This window comes from Polypterus senegalus, chromosome 2, assembly GCF_016835505.1.
Source record: "Polypterus senegalus isolate Bchr_013 chromosome 2, ASM1683550v1, whole genome shotgun sequence".
Taxonomy (NCBI): Eukaryota; Metazoa; Chordata; class Cladistia; order Polypteriformes; family Polypteridae; genus Polypterus; species Polypterus senegalus.
Genome location: NC_053155.1, coordinates 145,400,284 through 145,427,577, shown reverse-complemented (window position 1 = coordinate 145,427,577; position 27,294 = coordinate 145,400,284). Strand labels below are relative to the sequence as shown.

Here is a 27,294-nt window from a genome sequence, read left to right as displayed (position 1 = left end):
TATTATTTAGAGTAACATGAGCATTTTATTGGAAGTAAATGAAATTAACAAATATTTTCTAAATGTATCCCTTTGTGCTCATTCTTCTCTGGTTCCTTGCCAGGTTCATCAGGGCACGTTTCCTGTGAAAAATGACCAGCTTCCTCTGGATTGCTGAACTCACCCCCTCCATGGCCACATTAGTTTTGCTGTAACAAGTGTGTTCTGCTTGTTCCCAAAATGCATCACTCTTGCACACCTAATTAAGAAAATGTGAATTTTTTTATTAGCTGAAAATCATAACAAAGGAAATTTGGTCGCACTTTAGCATATGTATCGAGCTGACCCTGCACTCTGACTTCCAAAGGTCAAACGAAAAAACAGTTTCCCCATGAGAATTAACAAATGAGAGAGAGAGAAATTTGGATGATGTGGAGATAGTGAATCGGAAGTGCAACGGATTAGCAAGGATGAAGTAAGGACAACTATGGAGAGGATGAAAATTGGAAAGGCTGTTGGTCCAGATGACATACCTGTGGAAGCATGGATGTGTTTAGGAAAGATGGCAATTGAGTTTTTAACCATTTTGTTTAATTGAATCTTGGAAAGTGAGAGGATACCTGAGGAGTGGAGAAGAAGTGTACTGGTGCCAATCTTTAAGAATAAGAGTGATGTGCAGAACTGTAGTAACTACAGGGGGATAAAATTGATGAGCCACAGCATGAAGTTATGGGACAGAGTAGTGGAAACTTGGTTTAGAAGGGAGGTGATGATTAGTGAGAAGCAGTATGGTTTTATGCCAAGAAAGAGCACCACAGATGCAATGTTTGCTCTGAGGATGTTGATGGAGAAGTATAGAGAAGGCCAGAAGGAGTTACATTGTGTCTTTGTGGACCTGGAGAAAGCATATGACAGGGTACCTGAAGAGGAGCTGTGGTATTGTATGAGGAAGTCGAGAGTGGCAGAGAAGTACATAAGAGTTGTACAGGATATGTACGAGGGAAGCGTGACAGTGGAGAGGTCTGTGGTATGAGTGAGGGATGCATTCAACGTGGAGGTGGGAATACATCAAGGATCGACTCTGAGCCCTTTCTTATTTGCAATTATGATGGACGAGCTGACAGACGAGATTAGACAGGAGTCCCCGTGGACTATGATGTTTGCTGATGATAATGTGATCTGTAGTGATACTAGGGAGCAGGTTGAGGAGACTCTGGAGAGGTGGAGATATGCTCTGGAGAGGACAGGAATGAAGGTCAGTAGATGAGAGGGAGGTCAGTGGAATGTTGAGGATGTAAGGAGTAGAGTTGGCGATGGTGTATGAGTTTACATACTTGGGATCAACAGTACAGACTAATTGTGGATTGTGGAAGAGAGGTGAAAAAGAGAGTGCAGTCATGGTGGAATGGGTGGAGAAGAGTGTCAGGAGTAATTTGTGACAGAGGGGTATCAGCAATAGTGAAAGGGAAGGTCTATAGGACGGTAGTGAGACCAGCTATGTTATATGGGTTGGAGACGGTGACACTTACCAGAAAGCATGAGACAGAGCTGTAGGTGTCAGAGTTAAAGATGCTAGGATTTGCACTGGGTATAACGAGGATGGACAGGATTAGAAATGAGTACATTAGAGGGTCAGCTCAAGTTGGACAGTTGGGAGACAAAGTCAGAGAGGCGAGATTGCGTTGGTTTGGACATGTGCAGAGGAGAGATGCTGGGTATATTGGGAGAAGGATGCTAAAGATAGAGCTGCCAGGTAAAAGGAAGGCCTAAGAGAAGATTTATGGATGTGGTGAGAGAGGACATGCAGGTGATGGGTGTAACAGATCAAGATGTGGAGGACAGAAAGATATGGAAAAAGATGATCCGCTGTGGCAACTCCTAATGGGAGCAGCCGAAAAAAGAAGAATCAAATCAAAATCAAATTTAAAAATATATATATTTATATATAAACAAGCTATTAAGAGTCTATAGAAATGTACTAGTTGTGCTATTAATAATAAATCATAATGAATAAGACTGTTGAAATAAGGTAATGCAATTTTTCATTGTTTTACATCATATTAAAAGGGCTAATAATATGTTTATAACATTCATACTATTACAGTTGTGCTTGAAAGTTTGTGAACCCTTTCAGAATTTTCTATATTTCTGCATAAATATGACCTAAAACATCATCAGATTTTCACAAGTCCTAAAAGTAGATAAAGAGAAACCAGTTAAACAAATGAGACAAAAATATTATACTTGGTCATTTATTTATTAAGGAAAATGATCGAATATTACATATTTGTGAGTGGCAAAAGTATGTGAACCTCTAGGATTAGCAGTTAGTTTGTAGGTGAAATTAGAGTCAGGTGTTTTCAATCAATGGGATGACAATCAGGTGTGAGTGGGCACCCTGTGTTATTTAAAGAACAGGGATATATCAAAGTCTGCTCTTCACAACAAATGTTTGTGGAAGTGTATCATGGCACGAACAAAGGAGATTTCTTAGGAACTCAGAAAAAGAGCTGTTGATGCTGATCATCCTGGAAAAGTTTACAAAACCATCTATAAAGAGTTTGGACTCCACCAATCCACAGTCAGACAGACTGTGTACAAATGGAGGAAATTCAAGACCATTGTTACCCTCCCCAGGAGTGGTCGATCAACAAAGATCACTCCAAGAGCAAGGCGTGTAATAGTCGGCGAGGTCACAAAGGGTAACTTCTAAGCAACTGAAGGCCTCACTCACATTGGCTAATGTTCATGTTCATGAGTTCACCATCAGGAGAACACTGAACAACAATGGTGTACATGGCAGGATTGCAAGGAGAAAGCCACTGCTCTCCAAAAAAAACATTGCTGCTCGTCTGCAGTTTGCTAAAGATCACGTGGACAAACCAGAAGGCTATTGGAAGAATGCTTTGTGGACAGATGAGACCAAAATTGAACTTTTTGGTTTAAATGAAAAGCGTTATGTTTGGAGAAAGGAAAACACTGCATTCCAGCATAAGAACCTTATACCATCTGTGAAACATGGTGGTGGTAGTGTCATGGTTTGGGCCTGTTTTGCTGTATCTGGGCCAGGATGGCTTGCCTTCATTGACGGAACAATGAATTTTGAACTATATCAAATAATTCTAAAGGAAAATGTCATTACATCTGTCCATGAACTGAATCTCAAGAGAAGGTGGGTCATGCAGCAAGACAACGACCCTAAGCAAACAAGTTGTTGGACCAAAGAATGTTTTAAAGAAGAAAAAAGTTAAACTCAAAGTCCTGACCTTAATCCTATCGAAATGTTGTGGAAGGACCTGAAGCGAGCAGTTAATGTGAGGAAACCCACCAACATCCCAGAGTTGAAGCTGTTCTGTACGGAGGAATGGGCTAAACTTCCTCCAAATCGGTGTGCAGGAGTGATCAAAAGTTACCGGAAACGTTTAGTTGCAGTTATTGCTGCAAAGGGGGGTCACACCAGATACTGAAAGCAAAGGTTCACATACTTTTGCCACTCACAAATATGTAATTTTCAATCATTTTCCTCAATAAATAAATGACCAAGTATAATATTTTTGTCACATTTGTTTAACTGGTTTCTCTTTATCTACTTTTAGGACTTGAGTGAAAATCTGATGATGTTTTAGGTCATATTTATGCAGAAATAGAAAATTCTAAAGGGTTCACAAACTTTCAAGCACAACTGTAATAACTGTTTATAATGGATATATAAACTGAAGTGTTACTGACACAGGTTATCATCTTTCATTATTTAATATTCTGTTAAAAAAGTTTATACTGTATTTTATACCATGCAGACTGTTAATGCCTGCTTTTAATGAATACTTTAACTAAAACTCATTCACAGACTTGAGCTTAAGGTTATTACCAGTGTTATACTTTACATACAGTGCATCCGGAAAGTATTCATAGCGCATCACTTTTTCCACATTTTGTTATGTTACAGCCTTATTCCAAAATGATTTAATTCATTTTTTTCCTCAGAATTGTATACACAACACCCCATAATGACAACGTGAAAAAAGTTTACTTGAGATTTTTGCAAATTTATTAAAAATAAAAAAATTGAGAAAGCACATGTACATAAGTATTCACAGCCTTTTCCATGAAGCTCAAAATTGAGCTCACGTGCATCCTGTTTCCCCTGATCATCCTTGAGATGAATCTGCAGCTTAATTGGAGTCCACCTGTGGTAAATTCAGTCGATTGGACATGATTTGGAAAGGCACACACCTGTCTATATAAGGTCCCACAGTTGACAGTTCATGTCAGAGCACAAACCAAGCATGAAGTCAAAGGAATTGTCTGTAGACCTCCGAGACAGGATTGTCTCGAGGCACAAATCTGGGGAAGGTTACAGAAAAATTTCTGCTGTTTTGAAGGTCCCAATGAGCACAGTGGCCTCATCATCAATAAGTGAAACCACCAGGACTCATCCTAGAGGTGGCCGGCCATCTAAACTGAGTAATCAGGGGAGATGGGCCTTAGTCAGGTAGGTGACCAAAAACCCGATGGTTACTCTGTCAGAGCTCCAGAGGTCCTCTGTGGAGAGAGGAGAACCTTCCAGAAGGACAACCATCTCTGCAGCAATCCACCAATCAGGCCTATATGGTAGAGTGGCCAGATGGAAGCCACTCCTTAGTAAAAGGCACATGGCAGCCCGCCTGGAGATTGCCAAAAGGCACCTGAAAGACTCTCAGACCATGAGAAACAAAATTCTCTGGTCTGATGAGACAAAGATTGAACACTTGGCCGCCTCTGGCCAGGCGTCACGTTTGGAGGAAACCAGGCACTGCTCATCACCAGGCCAATACCATCCCTACAGTGAAGCATGGTGGTAGGAGCATCATGCTGTGGGGATGTTTTTCAGCGGCAGGAACTGGGAGATTAGTCAGGATAAAGGGAAAGATGACTGCAGCAATGTACAGAGACATCCTGGATGAAAACCTGCTCCAGAGCGCTCTTGACCTCAGACTGGGGCGACGATTCATCTTTCAGCAGGACAACGACCCTAAGCACACAGCCAAGATATCAAAGATATCAAAGGAGTGGCTTCAGGACATTCTGTGAATGTCATTGAGTTGCCCAGCCAGAGCCCAGACTTGAATCCAATTGAACATCTCTGGAGAGATCTTAAAATGACTGTGCACCGACGCTTCCCATCCAAACTGATGGAGCTTGAGAGGTGCTGCAAAGAGGAATGGGCGAAACTGGCCAAGGATAGGTGTGCCAAGCTTGTGGCATCATTTTCAAAAAGACTTGAGGCTGTAATTGCTGCCAATGGTGCATTGACAAAGTATTGAGCAAAGGCTGTGAATACTTATGTACATGTGATTTCTCAGTTTTTTTTATTTTTAATAAATTTCTCAAGTAAACGTTTTTCACGTTGTCATTATGGGGTGTTGTGTGTGGAATTCTGAGGAAAAAAATGAATTTAATCCATTTTGGAATAAGGCTGTAACATAACAAAATTTGGAAAAAGTGATGTGCTGTGAATACTTTCCGGATGCACTGTACATATACATTAAGTAAGGTATATATCTTTAACGATTTATAGTTACTTGGGGGTTAACCCCCCAAGGTTTCAGGTAATGTGAGCATAGAAACAGGAAGAAGGAGTATATCAGGTAAGCTGATTTTTCTTTTTTACTAATTAAATATGGGTTATCTGTTTTAATCATTTCTTGTGGTTGATGGTGCTGGAGAGTGTCAACATGTTGCATGTAATGGACATGCAAGTAAGAAATTCACTATACTCTGTACACATGACATTAATTACTGCATACTATACTATAATGTTAAACATATTGTACTAATGAATGTAACCTCTGAATGTTTAAGGCTGAATGTGTACGAGCTTTTGTACATAGAATTCAAAAAACTGTGGGATAGAATTACCTCCTTCAGTCATATTTTTAATTTCTCATTTTCTGTTTTAAGAGAATGAGTTTTAAAGTTAGTTCATTTTTTAATACTATAATTCAGCTTGAATGATTTTTCCCACATTGTTGATTCAGTTTTTTTTCCATGTTTGTGGTATCTCCATCCATCCACCCATCCTTCTTTGGAACTTTTGGAACTTTCAATTTCAATTAGAGATTTTGTGGCAGAATTTTGAAACAAACCAAACATATTTTTTTCCACTGATACCAGGACCAACACACCTAAAATGCATATACTGATTTTTGGAATGTGAAAAAAAAAAGCAAAAAGCCTTTTATAATCAAACGTTAATCTTGTATAAAGATCAAGCTAGCTAGTGTTTTGCTTTAACTTGATTGCCTAAGGTATTGATAAGCCTTGAAATATTTAAATGTCATCTAAAATGTCAATATGTATAAATACTAACATGAAAGTCTGCTTAGTTTTCTACCATTAATCTCTTCTGAAAGTTTGTAAAAGCTTGTTTAGTCTTCTTTCAGTTAGAGGCCTCTGCAGTTGTGTTCCAAAACAAAAATCTGCAAGTCTGCTCAGTTCCCTCAGAGAACACAACGTCCTTGACTCACTGAAGTGTAAAACATGACAATTGAAAGGACAGGCAGGTTGCAAAAGACAGTGACCCTTATGCTAATAAATTGTGACCTACAAGCATAAGCTTTTAATAAGTAATAGCTCTAAAACTAATAACAAAGCACTTTGATCCTTCAACTAAATTCTCAATACCAACTAAACTGACTGCTCCAATTATTATTGAAAATCAGTATTAAACTTTTCATAGATAGATAGATTGATTGATAGATTGTGCATTAATTTTAACAATATTACTGGTATCAAACTTCTGGAACCAACCAAAATATTTTTCTTACAATTCAAAAAATGTACATTGAACCTACTCTCCTTATATGAAGTTATCAAGTTTCTTGGTGCTAGCGAAAGGTGTTTCAGTAAAGGCTCCCTTCTCTGTAACAAAAAGTAGCTAACTGCTGCCTCCAGGCTTTTACTTTCATTTTCATAGATAGAGAAGTAGATAGGTGAGGATATATCAAATATGTTACTTGTGTTCTGACAACAAACTCATTTGTAGATTTGCATCACAATGGAGGGATTATGATGATACATTATTCTATCTGTCACAAAACGACATGTAAAAAAGTAAGCAAACCCTATGATTTTTTTTTCTTTTTTAACATATATGGAAATATCAAGATGTGATCTTCATTTAAACAGTATCTTTAAACAAAGGTTTAAAGTTTTTGCAAGAACTTATTTCCTGTAACTGTATACCAGTGTCTGACACTGAATGGGAGAAAGACATTCCCATTCCTCCATGTAGAATTCTTTCTGCTGTGCAATGTTTGAGTAGTGTCTTTCATGCACAATCCATTTCAAATTCCTCATTGTTTCTTGATGGGATTTAAATCTGGGTTTTGGCTAGGCCAGTCTAGAACCTTCCATGAATTTCTTTTCGGTCATTTCTCTGTAGATTTATTGTTATGATTTGACTCATTGTGATGTTGCAAAAGTCTACTTTCAGAGAGCTTCAACCTTCTGACAGATGGTCTTGCATTATCCTCAAGTAATACAGTGTACAATAAAAAATTCATGTTGGATGACCCCAAGTCATAAAGTTTTCACTGCCTTACTATACAGTTGGTATCAGTTTCTTGCAATCAAACACTGTCTTTGGTTTTTACCAAACATGTCTTTTGGTACTGTGGCCAAATAACTTTATTTTGTGTGTCCAGAGCACATTGTTCCAGAGTTTCTGGTCTCTGACTTGGTGTTAGCTGATGAACTTTGGCCTTGCCCTGATGCTCTTTCTGAACAGCAAAGGTTTCCTCCTGGCACACCTCCTATGTAAGTCTACTTTGAGTAGCTTCATTCTACTGGTAGACCCCTGCACTTTGACATCAATAGCGGTAAGAGCTATGTGACAAATTCCGAGGTTCTTTAAGACTTCTTTCAGCTTTCCACGTTCTGCTCTCAGGCTGAAGTTGCAGTGGTGGCCTGGTCTAGATAGGTGGACAGTTTTTCTTCTACTCCACTTGTAGATAATCTTGCAGACAATAGGATAGTTTTCAAAATCCCAAGCATCTTTCTGAAGGCTTCAGACAGCTGTTTTGATCACACTCTACATTGAAAGTGCCACAGTGGTTACTTCAGAACAATGCTAAATGATCCATCTAGATGAAGGTTACAAAAGGAACCTTAATTTAATAAGATACGTAATAGGCTGCATAAATAATAATGATTAGATGGTAACAGATCTATGGAAAACCTGTGTGTTCCTGATTGTAAAAGGACTCATTCTGCAAGCAATCACATGGGCTAAGTTCAGATTTTCCTGACCTGTTTAAATCCTGCTAGGCAGCCCTCTGGACATTAAAGGTTTCAGTTTTGTTCACATATTAAGGTCATTTTCAAAGCCCAAAGAACCAATCTCATATGTAATGAACCAATCTTAGAATTAAATGGTTCTTTATCAAGAAGTGGAGCTCTGAGGAACCACATAACCCAGGAAAGCACCGATAAAGAACTGTTTTTTTAAGAGGGTAGGCATGGTGATAACACACATTTCAATAGCAAAGAGCAAACCACACTAAATGTCTGTGGTTTAAATAAGACAAATTCAGACAAGATCCTCTCTAATAATGTTCTATTCATTTGCACCTAATCCGGTGCACCTGATTTTTATGTTAGGTATTTGAGATGGTGATAAATGTACAGTTCTGCTTACTTTTCCTACATGCAAATTTTGCATTTATGTTTATTTAAATTATACAATGAACTAAAAAATATACAATATATGTGGTATGCTGTTTTTATATTATATCACCTCATAGATACTGTTTTAATGAAGAATATAATCTTACTATATGTGCATGTGTTAAAAAAGAAAAAACATTTCATTGGACGTACTTACTTATTTAGATGATTGTATTGATCACTCTCTTACTGTATATATTTTTGATGATTTTGCTTAGTCTTTTATTGTGGCATACATTTCAGTCCAGACAGAGATTAAGCCTGGTATTTGTGTATATGTGTAAGTGTATGTGTGTGTGTGTGTGTGTAGGTTTTTGTGTGCATGAGTGTGTGATTTTATTGACAACCCATCCAGGGTTGATAGCTGTCTTTTTGCCAGTGTTGTAGTTTCTAGTGGACTATTTTGGCAGTCAGAAAATAAATACATAGATTTCTGGATAGCGGTGGCCAATAGATTAAGCATACTCCAAGCTAATAATTCTTTTCAATAGGCCATTATTTAATAGTTATTTAGAAGTAATACATTCTGATGAGAAATGCTCATAAAAACCTACCTGCTGAAACTTTTTACAAGTCTTGGATACCTGTTTTACATCTTGCCAATCCAAAAATGAAAAGATGTGCATAAGTAAGGCTTCAGGTAGACGGACAATGTAGTCAATATGCTTCTGACAGAGGTTAGTGACATATCTCAACATGGCATCACCAAAGACTCGCTTTATGTGTTCTATTGGAAAAAAAAACAAAACATACAGCAATTTAAAAATAACGTTTTCTTATAGTCACTGACATACTAAAGCAAGTTGTATGTTTTTAACTTCATATTTTCATTCTAGTGCCTTTTTGTGAAAATATAATGTCACATGAAGAAACAAGTCTGCAATATATTTCATTGTGAAGTGCAGTAAATGAGTTTTTCATAAAGTAAACGAGTATCTAAACTGCAGGTCAATACTATCACTATAATAACATAACACATTATTCTCATACCTGCTTAATACAGTTCAAGGCCTCAGTGACCTGGGGCCAACATTGGGCATAAGGACATCCCATGAATGGCTAAAGTCCACCTCTAGGCCCAATATATATAATAATTATTTTGTTCATTTTTTAGCTTTCTAGAAAAACAATTTATTGTAGACACAAGAAAAAAACAGGCTTACAAAATTAATTAGTGGGTGTATTTCCAAGTTTTTTTTATGGAATGTGAGAATGCCACATTCTCCACAACCAGTGTTCACTGCTTTGTGACAAACCTTTCCAGAAATTGAGATACAATATATACTATAGATATTTAGAAATGTGTGTGTGTATGCTGCGGTGGGTTGGCGCCCTGCCCGGGATTGGTTCCTGCCTTGCGCCCTGTGTTGCCTTGTGACCCTGTGTTCAGATTCAACGGGTTGGAAAATGGATGGATGGATGGATGTGTGTATATGGTGGGGTCAACCATTCAAAGAGAAATGAGGGTAGCATGCATTGTTACAGTATGTGAAATATGCCCTAATATGCTCTAAGCTCTTGATAAATGTTGCAGTTTATAATTTCACCCTAAGAAAAAAACTAAATAAATATGGCTTTCATAGAAGGGTAATTATGGAAAAAAAAACTTTCTGCAAAAGGAATATTGCAGCATAGTTTAGGTTTCAAAAGAAGTACTTGAACAAGTTACAAGATTTCTTGAACAATGTAATCTGAACAGATGAGGCAAAAGTGGAGTTATTTGGTCATTATGTACAACTAACTGTTTGTGGTCTTTGGGACAAAAATCATCCCAAAGACTCCCTAGTAGTTTTTCTATATTGATGAACTTGCACAGGCATGGGCAATAAGTGGGCTGGGACAGGTTGTATCTTGTCCGAGATGGATGTGTAGTCGAGTGCAGCTGTGGCACAAACTGAGTGGGACAGGCTGGAACCTGTCTCAGGCAAACTTATGATAGCTCATTGTGTTAACGTACACTGTGCATGTACCACAAAGTTAAGTTTGTCTGCTCTGGTTGAATGAGAAGTGAGGTGCATGAAAGCTCCGAAAAAATTTAAAAGTGCATGTATATGCCATCTCACCAAGTGCAAGTCACACTTGCATAAACTTCTACATCATCTGTAGAATTCATACCAACTCCCGTCACTGTGGTTAAGTATGAGAGAGTGGACTGCTCCATACACACACACAAACATACACGTCTTTTTCTAGTGAGAACTGAGGTGCATGCAAACGCAGAAAAAATGTAAAAGTGCATAAATGTGCCGTCTATTGGCTGTTTTTTAAGCATGAACAGAGCAGACTGCTCCACACATGCGCACACACACACACACACACACACACACACACACACACACACGTCTAATTCCATGCATGGCAAAAAGCAATCATAGCATATTCAAACAGAAACTTCATATCAGCCATCATGAAGGGGTGATGACTTGGGTTTGTTCTGCAGCTGTAGAATCTGAATGTCCCACTATCCCTAGGTTCATCATTAACTATTACAAATAGCTGAGTATTTTAGAAGAAAATGTGAGGCCATCTGGCTGACAGCTGGAAAACTGGATCTTGTGAAATGATAATGCTCCTAAACAGGCCAACAAATTGTCAAAAAATGGCACCAACAAACAAGATCATAGTTTTTAAAAGACCAAGTTTAGGCTGCAGATGCAGTGCTGGGACCATAAATGAGCTTTACACATAATAAAATCAATACACTGAAGCAGTTTCAAAATGATTAGAGGACTAAATCTCCCTCTGTATAATATATGAAACTGATGACTCATGGAAGAAATTATTAATTCAAGCATCCTGCTAAAAACTACTAAATGCTTGTAATGGGGAAAACTTCCATTTTTCCATGTGCCTGTTGAATAAAAAAGTGATAAAATAACACTGGTTATGTGTTGGTTGTTCCCTGAATTTAGATTTACTATACTGCTCAAAAAATTAAAGGAACACTTCTTAATCAGAGTATAGCATCAAGTCAATGAAACTTCTGGGATATTGATCTGGTCACAGTTAAGTAGCAGAGTGGGTTGTTAATCAGTTTCAGCTGCTTTGGTGTTAATGAAATTAACAATAGGTGCACTAGAGGGGCAACAATGAGACGACTCCCAAAACAGGAATGGTTTAACAGGTGGAGGCCACTGACATTTTTCCCTCCTCATCATTTCTGAATGTTTTTTTCAGTAGTTTCGCATTTGGTTATGGTCAGTGTCACTACTGGTAGCTTGAGGTGATGCCTGGACCCTATAGAGGTTGCACAGGTAGTCCATCTTCTCCAGCATAGCACATCAATATGTGCCATTGCCAGAAGGTTTTCTGTGTCTCCCAGCACAGTCTCAATGGCTTAGAGGAGATCCCAGGTGACAGGAAGTTACTCTAAGAGAGCTGGACATGGCCATAGAAGGTCCTTAACCCATCAGCAGGACCGGTATCTGCTCCTTTGGGCAAGGAGGAACTGGATGAGCAATGCCAGAGCCCTACAAAATGACCTCCAGCCTGCCACTGGTGTGAATATCTCTGACCAAACAATCAGAAACAGACATTATGATGGTAGCCTGAGAGCCCGATGTCCTGTAGTGGACCTTGTGCTCACTGCTCAGCACCGTGGAGCTCGATTGGCATTTACCATAGAAAACCAGAATTGCCAGGTCCACCGCTGGCGCCCTTTGCTTTTCACAGATCAACAACAACAACATTTATTTATATAGCACATTTTCATACAAACAGTAGCTCAAAGTGCTTTACATAATGAAGAATAGAAAAATAAAAGAAGCAATAAGAAAACAAAATAAATCAACATTAATTAACATCGAATAAGAGTAAGGTTCAATGGCCAGGGGGGACAGAAAAAACAAAAAAAACTCCAGATGGCTGGAGAAAAAATAAAATCTGTAGGGATTCCAGACCATGAGACCGTCCAGTCCCCTCTGGGCATTCTACCTAACATAAATGAAACAGTCCTCTTTGGATTTAGGGTTCTCACGGAAGGGCTTGATGAAGATGGTCACGTAGATTTCTGCCTTTTAATCCATCCAGATGACAACAGGTTCACCCAAAGCACATGTGACAGACATGAAAGGGTCTGGAGAAGCTGTGGAGAACGTTATGCTGCCTGTAACATTGTTCAGCATGACCGGTTTGGTGGTGGGTCAGTGATGGTCTGGGGAGGCATATCCACGGAGGGACGCACAGATCTCCACAGATTAGACAACAGCACCTTGACTGCCATTAGGTATCGGGATGAAATCTTTGGACCCATTGTCAGATCCTATGCTGGTGCAGTGGGTCATGGGTTCCTCCTGGTGCATGGCAATGCCGACGTCATGTTGCAAGAGTATGCAGGCGGTTCCTGGAGTATGAAGGAATTGATACCATTCACTGGCCCCCACATTCGCCTGACCTAAATCCAACAGAACACATCTGGTACATTATGTTTAGGTCCATCCTACTCCACCAGGTTGCACCTCAAACTGTCCAGGAGCTCAGTGATGCCCTGGTCCAGATCTGGGAGGAAATCTGAGGCGTGCCCATTGGGGGGGCTGGGGTGGGCACTGCCCCACCAGAGACAAGCTGTGCCCACCCTGCGAAATGCTCTGTCTGTCCAATGAAAACTGTGGAGAAGAATAACATTTGATTTTCAAAACTGACTTGTTTTCCAATTGGCCCGTTTGAATTTGGGGCATATCCGTCAGTGCCTGTTCCACTAGACAGGCACCGTGCTGCTCACAGTTCACTTCGCCGCACATTTACAGCACATTTTGAACCTGTTGACCGCATTCTTTAATTAAAACAGCGTATACATTCCATTCTTCTTTTATTTTCTGGTTGGTAACACCAAAGGCTAAGCTTAGGTGGCTTATTAAAAAGCAGACATCTTCAACCTCTGTCCTTCCACAAGCTGCTGGCTCCACGGTGGAGCTCAGCACCACTTCTACCAACACGGAGCACAGCGCACCCACGTTGGGAACTGAAACTCCAAAAGATGTAGATAAGCCTACACAATCCTCCAGCTCTGCGCCCATGTCGGGTACTCCAAACCTCTGTATTCAACAAAATATACAGTCCGGTCTGCCTGACTTAAATATAGATAGCCCATCCCAGCCCATTTTAATTAATTATCCCAAGCGCACAATCGGAAAGACACTCAGATGTTTTAGTGCAAGATGGTTTAAGTCTCGACCATGGCTTGAATATTCTGTTGTCCGTGATGCCAGCTTTTGCTTTGCCTGCCGCAAATTTAGTGTTTCCAATTCAGACCGCGAGGACATATTCGCCAAACATGGCTACACTAATTGGAAAAAAGCTCTAGAAAAAGATGGTGGTGGCTTCCACAAACACGCGTCTAGTATCCCGCACATCAGAGCCATGTCTGCATGGCAAGAGTATCGGCACCAGGCAGAGATGGGTGTAAGCATAGTTCAACTACTGGGTCCAACCCAGATAGAAAAGAATAGATATTATGTGAAAAGCATTGGGGAGGCCGTTCAGTTCCTTGCAGTCAATGAACTGGCTCTGTGTGGTCACAATCACAAAGGTGGAGAGGAGGGACTTTCCCTTAAGTTCTTTGATTACACAATCAAAAAAGATGCCAAACTTGCAGAAATTGTAAAATACATCCCAGACAACACAAAATACACATCCAATGTAGTTCAAAATGAAATAATTGAGACTCTTGCCAAAATGGTGATAAAAGATATCAGGACCAAATATGAAAAAGCTGACTCTCCTGGACTTTGCATTAAAAGTGATGGTACCAGGGATCACTGTAACATTGAGAATTTGTCTGTAGTGATTAGATTTGTCCAGAACTCCATCCCTGAAGAACACCTGATTGGCTTAGTTGAACTGAATCAGCTTGATGCTGAATATATTTGTAACCAAATTCTGTCACATCTTTCTGAGCTAGGTTACAGCCCAGACAATTTAGTGTGTCAGTGTTTTGATGGTGCTTCTGTCATGTCTGGGGCAAGGGGTGGTGTCCAGGCTTTGTTACAAAACAAAGTTGGTAAGTACATTCCATATGTACACTGCTACAACCACCAGCTCCATTTAGCAGTGATACATGCAATGGAATCAGAACCTCTGGCTAAGAAGTTCTTTGAATGGTCAAATTCATTGAACACATTTTGTCACAGACATTATGTTTCACACACATACAATACGAAATACGATGGACCAATCATTATGATGTCACAAAGTCCATTGTCAACAATGAGGAAGCTATAAGGGGGCTTCTCTCAGAGGCTGACACTGCCTCTTTTGACATTTACATAGAGGCATGTGGTCTTTTGACCCAATTAAAAAAGCAGAATTTCTTCAATACAGGAAAATTCCTCCTTGATGTGCTTGGTGTGCTGAAACCAGCCAATGCAATTCTACAGGCACATGCAGTGGATTTGTGCACTGCTGAGGAGGTGGTGACAGCTTCACTGGCCACACTGAAGGAAATTTCTGGAGGAGCATTTCTCTCAGTGTGAAAGTGGGCCTACCAATTCGCTCAAAAGGAAACGGAAAGTTAATTCACAGCTTGATGATAGTATTGTCGTGTCTACGCTTGGGCATGGTGACTCTGATGAACAAATTGCTCCTAATCAGACTTTTAAAAGGGCTATGTTCAGCATTCTTGATAGAGCTATTGTGGAAATGGAGACAAGATTCTCTCAGAGAAATGTTGAATTATTGAGGACCACATCGCTTCTCCTGCCAAAATCAGAATTATTTCTTGATCATTCTCTCCTGAAACCACTTCAGGCACTTGCAGGCACAGAGCAAAACAGCATGAGCTTGCAAAATGAAATTGCTGTGGCAAAAGCAATGTTGATCAATAAACTGCCAGCTGATGCTAATCTCTCTGAAGCATGCAAATGCATTCAGCAGTACAAAGAGGCCTTCCCTATGTTGCATTCGCTATATGTCACAGCACTCATCATTGGTGTGTCTTCAGCTGCATGCAAAGCTCTTTCTCTACTTTGAACCGCATTCTCACTCCACTCCACCGAACAATGCTGCATTCAAGGAAAAGGCATTTAGTCATTCTGGCACATGAAAAAAACTCATCACAGAAAATCTAAACATGAATGAATTTATTTCAGAATTTGCCAAGAGTAACCGCAGACTGGTCCTGTAGATAATATCCAGGTTAAACACTGAAAACTGATATCCTATAGCCTCCCTAATGGCTACAATGAGCCACGTTTCTGTTCTTGCTCTTATATGTTGTATACATTTGACTTTATTGATATTTACCTTGTTGATATAGTTCTATATTTTTTCACAAAAAATAATACAAGTTCCATTGCCTCTATTAATTTTATTGAACAATAGGTTATGATTTATGCCACAATTTTTGCTTTTATATGTTACTAGCAAAATACCTGCGCTTCGCAGCAGCGAAGTACTGCTTTAAAATTTTTGTTAAGAAGAAAATGTAACCTTTTTAAACTGAGGGAAAATATGCCAATAATTATTTGTTAAGGATCTCTTTGTATACCATGTTATCAGTTCGGCCCTCCGGTTTTAACATGACCAAGCTGTGCGCTGAGCTAGCTCTTGAGCATGCAACTTACAGTTGGCCATGTGAACAGTAATCTTGTCTCAAATCTCACAGCTTGGATTGCTGCTGTCATAATCGGTTTGAGTTTCATGGTTTGTTTCAATTACGACAATATTTGCAGGATTTGTTGTGTTGAAGTAACATTCGGCATCTGTCAAGCGTTGTAAGCACACAACCGGTTTCATTGATAAAATCACATCCAGCTTTCGAGAGTTTGAACATTCATAAACATCAAAGTGTCCACTACTGAAATCATCACCTGTGAATCTAAGATGTTTAAGAGGCATTGGCGGTTGTCGAAAGGTGTAAAATATTTGGCCATTTCGGTACACTTGAAAGCGACAACCGAACAATTCAGCGGCAGCCATCAACTCACATGCAGAACCATAGGTGAAGGGCTTAAGCATTTCACTCTTATAGTGCTCCTGTGTAGTATAATTATCTCCTGTACCATCATCAGTCCACACCTTGAACCTGTCCCAGTCATTCAATACATAAGACAGAATGTTCCTCCGGATATCAAGAGTGAGCCTGATATGGCCGTGCAATATGTAACACAGAGAATGGAAAAGGTAGGTGCTATCTCCGGGCATGGAAACCACTCGGTAAGTGACAGTTCTTTGATTGATGGTGATCACCTCGATAGACATGGTAATGGGGGTTGGAATGATAAAGGAAATGGGTACCTGAGCAATGTAAAGTAAGTCTAAAATACCTATACAATAACTATAATTGTAATAAACAAACAATAAAACAGCGGAGAAGCCATGGATTAAACAAAAAGGCTGTAGTTATCAGTAGGGAGACGTGAATCCCGTGGCGAAGCAAGGAAGGGAATGTAGAGACCGGAGCGATGGACGGTCTTATATAGGCAGGCAGCCAACAACGTGGGAGGCGTTGGGATGGGGGACCAAACGCCACCTCACACGGTGACCGAGCTGCAGGCTATGGATGTATATATGTATGTAACTAGGATTCAGTTAGCGTTGGGAACCCGTGTACCAAATTTCTTGAAGATGGGCCCATAAGTAACAAAGACTGTTGAAAAGTTCAATATGGCGGCCGACAGTGGCATCATACCACCGAAATAAGTACGTACATTGGTTTCGGTTAGTGCAGGGAAGCCGCCTATCAAATTTCGAGAAGATCGGGCCATAAATAAGAAAGTTCAACATGGCGGACGTTGTTGATCGTTATGACCATTACGCGTAGAATTTCGAAGTGAAACCTGCTAAACTTTTGTAAGTAAGCTGTATGGAATGAGCCTGCCAAATTTCAGCCTTCTACCTACACGGGAAGTTGGAGAATTAGTGACGTTGGAAAGTTCAATATGGCGGCTGACAGTGGCGTCATACCACCGAAATAAGAAATTTCAGCCTTCTAGTATGTACATTGGTTTACCACCAAAATAAGTATTAGCGCAGGGAAGCCGCCTACCAAATTTCGTGAAGATGGAGCCATGAATAAGAAAGTTCAATATGGTGGACGTTGTTGACCGTTATGCGTAGAATTTCGAAATGAAACCTGCTTAACTTTTGTAAGTAAGCTGTAAGGAATGGGCCAGCCAAATATCAGCCTTCTACCTACACAGGAAGTTGGAGAATTAGTGACGTTTGAAAAATTCAATATGGTGGCCAACAGTGGCGTCATACCACCGAAATAAGTACGTGCATCAGTTTTGGTTAGCGCAGGGAAGCCACCTACCAAATTTCGTGAAGATGGGGTCAGCCTTCTACCTACACAGTAAGTTGGAAAATTGGCGACGTTGGAAAGTTCAATATGACAGCGGACAGTGGCGTCATACCATCGAAATAAGTAAGTACATCGGTTTCGGTTAGCGCAGGGAAGCTGCCTACCAAATTTCGTGAAGATGGGGCCATAAATAAGAAAGTTAAACATGGCGGACATTATCGACCGTTATGACCGTTACGTGTAGAATTTCAAAATGAAACCTGCTTAACTTTTGTAAGTAAGCTGTAAGGAATAAGCCTGCCAAATTTCAGCTTTCTACCTACATGGGAAGTTAGTGATGAGTGAGTGAGTGAGTGAGTGAGTCAGTCAGTCAGTGAGGGCTTTGCCTTTTATTAGTATAGATATAAAACTATGTTGTTATTATTATTTGACCCCCCCTACAAAAATGGGGATGGATGGATGGATGAATAGATGGATATTTTTTGCCCCCCCAGACAAGCCAAATGCCCACACACATATGATGTTCTGGTCACACCTCTGGAGGAGATCTCCCAGGACACCATCCATCATATCATTAGGAGCATGCCCAGACGTTGTCAGGCATGCATACAAGCACATGGGAGCCATATTAACTACGGAGTAGCCTGCCACATCATTTTTTCACATGATTTTTGGGGTGCCTTTGAATTCAGCCCTCTGTAGATTGATCATTTTCATTTCAATCAAACAACGTGGCATCCTTTCGTTCATAACGCATTAACCAGTCCATATCAGTATAGATATCCAGCATGATTTTTTTTCCCGTTGAGATCTGATGTGTTTTTAAAGTGTTCCTTTATTTTTTTTGAGTAGTTTATATTTAAAAACTTGGTGGTGACTAGATGATTTTAAGTTGTATCCTGTGTCACACATGCGGATTGGAGGATCTCCACATGAACTCAAACGAGGTATGCAATAACTCCTTCTCTTCTTGCGGCACAGAGGAACTGTCCAGTAATGGCATGAAGCCCCACCCCATCCAGTTCACCAGCTGAAAGGAATGAAAGGTGGAAGGATGCATCATTTAAGACCAGAGTGATCCGCTGGACAGAGCTCCTGTCTGATAGACCCTAAATCTTTGGCTATAGCCAAATTTATTTGTTTGCCTGATGCCAAGAAGCCTAATCGCCAAAAGGTGTTATTGTGTTGGGCATTTCAGTTAGTTAAATTGGACAACCCGGTTGGCATTTCAACTTTTACTTTTGCGTGATCTGTCATTCTTACACCCGGCTACAACTGATATGTGAAGTCATATAACTGAAAGAGGATTCATTTTCTTTTTCATATCATGGTAAAGAAAGTTCTTGAGCTTATATGTATTGTAGCAAATGAGAGAACACAATATATAGAATGAAAATGTAGAATTTCATGAGGTACCTAATATACAGAAGAGAAGGGAGCAGAGTTGTGTACAATCTTCTTTGTTTAATTCACCTGTGTAAATCCAAACATTTGTAATACCATCATAATTGAATTTAGGATATAGAAATACCAATAGTGAAAGTATTCATTTATGATGATATCACACGTGTTGAAGTTAAAAAAAAATGTATGTCACTTAATATCATAAAGTAGTCACTTCCATGGTGAGCTCTGGTGTATACCTTACTGATTTTACACAATTTCTGAGTGTGAAAGGGAGCTCTACAAATCCCGGCAGTTATTATATATGAGCTCAATACAATAGTCTTTAGCAGTAGAAATGGGCAAAGTAGCATGAAGGAGCCATACAGACTGAGCACAGCCACAAAGTAAAACTACAGAAAATGGTACAAAAGATAAATGGAAATATTCTATACTAGTGGATGGAATTAATGCGCAGTTATAAAGTGACAGAAAAATGACACTGGGTCCAGACAGCAATTAAGAAATCAGCCAGTACAGAATAATCTGAGGCAATTGCGGAGTTTAGTTTTGTTTGTAAATCATGTTAGTGTGCACCTTGGTCACCTGAACATTCCCTATGGCAACCTAATCATCCCCCAGGGCTCCATCTTTGTTTTCCACTTGTAAATCATTCCATTTTCAGATTCTCAGGAATGTAAAATAAACACCTAACAAGGCCTGTATTAACACAAGTCTGTTAGCTGGCATGTCAGCTTATCAGTTGTGTCATTAAGTAAACAACCTGCATGGGTGCACTTTATAATGCCGTCTAAGGCCATTTGCCATAATGTACTACAATAGTTGAAAACAATTATTTTTGTTCATTCATGGCCAAAGTCTATTCCAGCAGAATTAGGTACATGACTTAGTGATTTATTGTTTTTTTGAGTGATAAGAACAAAAAAGGAGCATAGGATACTGACTGAATTCATGGCATGAATTCACTTTTAATTTCGATCTTCACTGCATGCACTGCCAGGATTCATTGTTGACTTGTGCGCTTATCTTTATAATAGTCTAATCTTCTTAATTTTTAAAGACAAATAATGGCAAGAGATATATTCTCCTTAGGTCAATAACTTGTCAAACCTCATTCTCTAATAATAGGAGGGTTAGGATTTGTTGAAACATGCTTGTAGTAGAATTATTCAGTTATTTGCCAGATACTGCAACAGGACTCTTTGTCTGCAAGGACATAGTATATTGAGTTAATAGTGTTAAAATTGCGCAGAATATGTTTAAAGCGAGACTTTCTTTTATGTGGCATGCTTCTACAGTAAACCTTCTCTCAAAGCCTTCTACAAATATAAATCTATAGCACAATTACACAAGGTCGGCGGTCATTTCTTTAGGTACACAAATCTACACCACAATTATTAGCATACACTCAGTGACCACTTCATTAGGTAGACAAGACCAATAACACAAACAGAATGCTTCTCTAAATGGCTCACTATATGGCTGTAGTTTAATATTTACAATGTACCAGACATGGTCAAAAGCAAGATGAGTGACATTGACTATGGTAAGATTGTTGGTTCCAGACATGGTGGTTTAGCATCACAATAATGGCTGCCTTCCTGTTATATTCACACACACATTACAGTTTCTACAGTTTAAAGACAACTGTATGATAAATAAAAAACATTAATTTAACAGCAATGCTATTGGCAATAACACCTTGCTAATGAGGTAAAGCTGAGGAGTATAGCTTAAGTCAGTCAAGCTAATAGAACGGCCACAAGTACTCGCATGACTTTACAATAGTGGTGTGCAGAGGAGCATTTCTGAATGCACAACATGTAGGTCCTAGAAATAGATAGGCTACAGTAGCAGAGGATCACGGTAGGTTTCATTCATGTCAGCTAAGCACAGGAAGACAAGTCTACAATGGACATGTGTTCACAAAAACTGGATGACTGAAGATTGGAAAATGTCGCCTGGTCTGATGAAGTCTTGTTGTTAATGTAAAGCTACGTGGAAAGTTTTCTTGGTATACATTACACCTCCTAATACTAACTGAATTTAATTTGAATGCTCAGGTTACCAAAGCATTGCTGCTGACTGTGTTCATCCCATTATGTGCACAGTTGACCCTTTTTCAAATGGATATCTCCAAAATAACATTGTGCCACATCCAGTGCCAGTGCTAGGTTATTTTGCAACCTAGGCCAGCCTTACTTGGCCCGTTATGATCTGGGCCCTAAGCAAATGCCTAATTCACCTTAATGGTGGCGTCGGCCCTGGCCACATCACAGAACATACACTATCTTGGTCTGATTGTGCAAATGTCACTACTTTACTTATAAAACCTGCACTGTATGCAGATCACAATCCAACTGAGGGCTATTGGGGCAAAGAGGAATTGTGTGATGACCTGTCAGTTCTTTTTATTATAATTGTTTCTTTACATTCTTTATGTTTTCCACTCTCGCTATGATCTAGATTATTATAATTGTTGTTTACCATTAGTTTTCTTTGTTACTTTCTCGCTCAGTTGTCACCATAGGATTCCTATTTCATGGCAGGTGCTTACAGTTGCAATGTCTATTGCCGCATATGTTAAGAAAGCAGTAACATGATGTTTTAAATAATTATGTTGCACCTATACAAGATGGCAGACCTGCTCAAACAATCACTGTTAGTTAAACAGGACTGTTACCAGCATCATAGGTCCTTGGGCAATGTAGTGCCCTGGGGCCCCTGTTTTGATAGCAAAGCAGAAACATACATAGCCATCAGAAACATTGTGGGCTCCTATGCTCCTGGGGTCCCTGGTCATTGCCCATTGCACCCATACATTAAGTCAGCCCTAACTTGAAAGGAATTCATCACTATGTTTAGGACCTTTTTCTTGTCTTTTGATCTTCTGTTTTATTGCCTCATGATCTTGTTTCTTGTTGTTTTTTACTCATTATGTTCACTTCCTACAACTTGCTGCCAATTCTGTAAGGACCTTTTTCCATCTCAGGTCACAGTATATTGATAGTTCTTGGCATGTGGTTGAAAGATTTACAGAAATGGTTTGATCCTGTTGAGTCTGTAGGGACCAAAATCCCTAAGAAATGTCTCCAGCAGTTTGTTGAATCCAAGCCTTAATGATATTATGCTCATTTGGAGACTAAAGGGAGCATCCATTGTATGTAATTTACAATTTTGAACATAGTCACTTTAAGTTACTTGCTCATATTCATACGGCAACTTAGAAGCGAGGACAGAACTAGCAGATTTGTGTTTTGAAGAAAAAAAAACATTAACCATAAGGCTAACCCAGACTGCCTGTAAGAAGTAAGAATTTTTATATAACATTAAATTATTACTTTAACAAAAAAAAATATTATTTAACTAAGGGGCTTTGCCCCCTGCTCGCTTTGCTTGCTAATGTGCTACGTGCCGTTGTGAAAAAGGGTGCTAAACGAACCCCAAGGAGACGCGGCCATTCCTCCGAAACCCCTCTTAAATGGTGATACAATGGGAAACAAATGCAGTTTTTTTTATTACCTCCGCTTTGCTCGATCAGCTGCTGGCTAGCTGTTGCTGCTGTGAGTGTGATGTTCACTTTGCTCGCCTAAACCCGCCAGCGCTACGTGCCGTTGTGAAGAGGTGGGCTGAACACACTCCAAGGAGATACGGTCGCTCCTCCGAAAACCCCTCTTAAATGGTGATACAATGGGAAACAAATAGCAATTGTTTTTTTACCTCCTCTTTGCTCGATCAACTGCTGGCTTGTTGCTGCTGCTGTGCCTCGTGATCGGCTTCTCGTGCGGCCATTCAAACATTTAAAAGCCTGTACAGCATTTGTTCTTTTGTCTCACTGCCTTGTCTCTCTTGTCCCACAGACATCCTCAAACACTATGCGATCTCTTTTCGCTGTTTCGTTATTTTTCACTGAGTAATATTTTCAGTTTGTTTGCGCTAATGCGATCTTTACTCTTTATTTTTTTTGAGACTTTAGAATTTTCCTACTTCCATTATCTCTAACCTACTCTGCATATGTATCACAGGACTTGCTTCCAGAGGTTGTAAGATCACGTTTCATCGCAGAAAAAAAGTTTTGTATCGTCGCCAGATTTTTTTTATAATAGAGAGATAACACAGATGAATTTGGCTTCAGGAACGATCATTGAAATAATACTATTTTATAATATAGTAGCATGCTGTATATCATTTATTTCATTATATAATTTTTCTTGATGCAATTAGAATAAAAAAACAGCTTGCCGGATAAATGAAAGCTAGTGGTATACAGTACAATATCGTTCATTTTAATTTTAGTGGTGTTATGTCATTATTTTTAAAGCTCAGATAAATATTCACACTTTATGAGAGCACATCTTATTGCTTGTTTTAGTTTTTGAATGTAAAAAAGGAGACATGCTTCTTGAAGAGTTTTAAATGGAAAAAAGACACTTTCTTAAAGATGGTTGTGTGATTTGATGCAATCTTAAAACCAAAAACATTTCACAAGCAAGAGAAAACCATTTGGTGAATCAAATTCATTTAGATAAGCTACCCCATTAAATAATCCAGCTACTGAGGAGGAAGCTGTTCTCCACATTTTAATTAAAATTGTTAACTAAAGAAATGTAAATACTTGCCCTGTAAATAGTCATCCACCAAAAATTCATTGTGGATTTTTTTGTCTTCTGTTGGCCAGACCTTTTCCCGTTTACTGGGGTTGGACACTTTCCAAGTTCTTAGAATAACCTGTAAGTAACATCCAAACATGTCATTCTAGTACTTTTATAATAATTATTTGCATAATCTTTGATAACAATCTTTCCTTTGAATGAAACTTTCCCAGCATTTTAGAAATCTGAAGATCTAAAGAAAAGCTGTGCTTAATGAACTGTTAGTATTATTACCATGGTAGTAGTTGAGTCATTATACAGATGACCCCCTTCATCACATTAATGACCTGCCTAATACACTGAATATTCTGTTATTTTCTACACTTTTAATATTAAGCTTGTCTCTAATCAAATTGTTAGTTGTATTAAGCCCTTATTCCCAGCAAGTTTCATTTTGTAACTTTTGACTACCAATGGATTTGTTTATATTCTGGGCAGTAGATGATCAATTTGTTTTTGACATAGCATTAGAATTGGTACAATCATGAGTCCTAAAATACATTTATGCATTTTTATTTTGGAATGTATTATTTTCATTTTGCATCATTTATTCTTTATTTTCATTTTGCCCAGATTTTTCTTGTGGGCGCTGCTGTTTTCTGATTTTTCATTTCATGGAAGTAGCCAATTTGCTCATAGTAACGTCCACTGCCAAAAGGTAGCATGTGTCATAATGGTGAGGTGTGAGACATCATTACCATGTTATTATAAAAGATGGAAATGCACACACTCTGCCATCCAAGATTTGGATCCCTCTCACTCAAACCAAGTAACCTTTCAATGTAATTAAAGCTAAAGATTTTGGAGCTTTTTTTTTTTTTTTTTGTCACACAAATTTGTTTTTGTAATTTCACCATTGATAATCTGTTCTGGTTGTCTCTACAAGGAATACCTAATTAACTGCTTATTTTCTGTTTAAGAAAAACAGAAACATAGTCCTTTAGACTGGCCTTTTCCAATTAGTCATAATAAAAAGATCCAAATATCCATGTGGAACCTATATACTAGATGCTAGTGGCTGCTCTACATAGTTGTGCATATGTCAATTGTCTTGGCAGTTCTGTTCTGTGAATAATGCGATAAGCAAGGACCTCCTTGCATCCTCAGTTACTTAATAAAGATGCAGTAATGTGCTGTTTTCTTTTCAAGGTCATGTTATCCACTAATGCTTTCCATTGTTAATAACATCAGTGAGGTTTGGTGCTGTTAGACTACAGATCCAAATAGATCCTCCTAGAATTGACACATTTATGCTTGCCCTTGGCCACTTATTAGTTGTGATGGGTGGCTAGGGCTCTTACTCAGCTGGGATGCCTCCATGATGCAAAGACCAATGGAGAGAGCTTGCATGGGGCATTACATCCCCCAGAATGGCAGAGGGCAGCCCCCATGAGTTGTGGCAGTGCCATGGACTTGGTGCCTGGAAGCTCAGCCCTGTTGGGGTCCGTGGCTACTGCCAGGGGGCACAAGGAGAACAGTGGGACTGGAAATATGGCCGTAAGGAGTTAACAGGACACCAGGAGCAATTCTGGGAACCCTATAAAATGAGTTGCCTCACTCCATTCCGGGAGCCACAGTCGGGAGGTGGAGTTTTAAGCTTGCTGGAAGAGGCTCAGAGGCGAACAAGAGACGGAGAGACAGAGAGAGAGAGAAAGTGCTGTATGCTATATTGTTTACTGCGTATTGTACTGGGCTGCCTTGGTGGGAAACCCAGGAAAAGTGTTTCCCACAGCTGAATGAAAAATTTGTGTTGTGATGCACTTGTGTCTGTGCCTGTTCTGTCCAGTGTTTGGCAAGCTGGCACATACTTGGTGGTCACATAGTAAATGGCATCTGGTGATACCACTTTTGTGTTACATCAAATCTCAATTCAGACTCTTTTCACATCTGGCTTCCAGCTGGTGGAATAAACTGCCTAATTCCATCCAAGCCATTATCTCCCTTACTGTATTTAAGAAGCACATGAAATCCTTCTTGTTCTGAAAATATCTTATTAATTGATAATAGTTTCAATGCTATATTCTTAGTAGCTAAGTAAAGAGTAACTAGTCTCTTATTTTGTCTGTATTACTTGGATCAAAACAGCCGAGAAACTGATGCGTACTTGATTATGTGTAAGGCGCTTTAGATAAAAACATCCACTAGTTAAGTAAATGTAAATGTAATGAAAGAAGGATACTGGGTTGAAAAAACATCCATAAAACCTATTGACTTGTAATGAAATTAGCCAGAGTGGGAGAAGTTTTAGATTTTGTGGTCAATTTCCTAGTTTTTGTCTCCTACCCTATGCACACAACGTACAGAAAAGAAGTTGAATACACTTTTATAGCTTTCAAGTCTAATTATTGACAAAATAATAATAGTTTTAGCACTATTAAATCCTATATCTTGTCAGTTTACATTATTGAAGCAGCATAAAACTGAAATAAAACTATATTTACAATATATTGTGCATGCATGTGGTAATATCTGTGAGAAACAGGAAAGCAAAATAAAATGGATATATATTTTTAAATTGTTTCCTGGTAACTATATTAATTCAACACTTCATTCAGCCACATGCATGCCTCTCCTTCTAAAAAAATGTTCCCAATTATTGTTACTTTAGGTATGTAATAATTAATGCTGAAATATATGTTAAATATAAAGCTGTTTTCAGAGCTCACAGGAAATAAAGATGCACTGAACCCCAGCAATACATTAATAATTAAAGTCATAACAGATACTTTAGTATAAGACTGCATAGAGCTAGAATGTAATTTACATGGCTGAACTTGTAATTTTTCACAGTAATTCAAATTGAAGAAAATAAACAAAATAAAATGAATTCAGTATATAGCAACAGAAAATAACACTGCCGAAAACGTGGAACTGGATATTCACAAAATTAAAAGTTGTTCTGTATGTGATTTTTCCTGAGCAATGGCACACAATATACTTGAAAAACAACTATCCACTCACATACATAGTTCCTACCTCTTTCTTGGTAACTATAAGCTGGTAGAAATCTTTGCATGGTGCTGTTGCTTGCTGACTGATTTCATAAAGTTGATCTTGCAGTAATGCTGCCATGGATCTGATCTCCGCTGAAGTCAAAAGTAAACTAACTGCTTGAGGTTGTTTCTCTCTTATCAGTAAGGAGAGGCAGTTTCAGTAAAATGCAAACAACAACACACAACCATGACAAATCAGTGCTATTCAGCTACTGTACCTCGTGTTACATCTAAAACCTATCTATCTATCTATCTATCTATCTATCTATCTATCTATCTATCTATCTGTCTATCTGTCTGTCTGTCTGTCTGTCAATACATT

General features: G+C 39.0%; 1 protein-coding gene across 1 annotated transcript; it reads right to left on the bottom strand.

Moving 5' to 3' along the window:
* On the bottom strand, positions 1 to 27,235 carry LOC120523451 (F-box only protein 36-like). The gene is made up of 4 exons (XM_039744780.1): positions 26,956 to 27,235; positions 23,947 to 24,055; positions 9,240 to 9,412; positions 1 to 238 (listed from the first exon to the last, which is right to left on the bottom strand). The coding sequence occupies exons 1-4, from the start codon at positions 27,049 to 27,051 to the stop codon at positions 59 to 61; spliced, it is 558 nt and encodes a 185-aa protein (XP_039600714.1). The 5' UTR covers positions 27,052 to 27,235; the 3' UTR covers positions 1 to 58.
* Positions 27,236 to 27,294: the final 59 nt, after the last annotated feature.

Excerpts from the sequence above, each read along its gene's own strand:
- LOC120523451 (XM_039744780.1), bottom strand. The coding sequence starts at position 27,051 with ATGGCAGCATTACTGCAAGATCAACTTTATGAAATCAGTCAGCAAGCA. Across the intron at positions 24,056-26,955 it reads TTATAGTTACCAAGAAAGAG|GTTATTCTAAGAACTTGGAA; the intron begins GTAGGAACTATG and ends TGTTACTTACAG. Across the intron at positions 9,413-23,946 it reads GGTGGATGACTATTTACAGG|AACACATAAAGCGAGTCTTT; the intron begins GCAAGTATTTAC and ends TTTTTCCAATAG.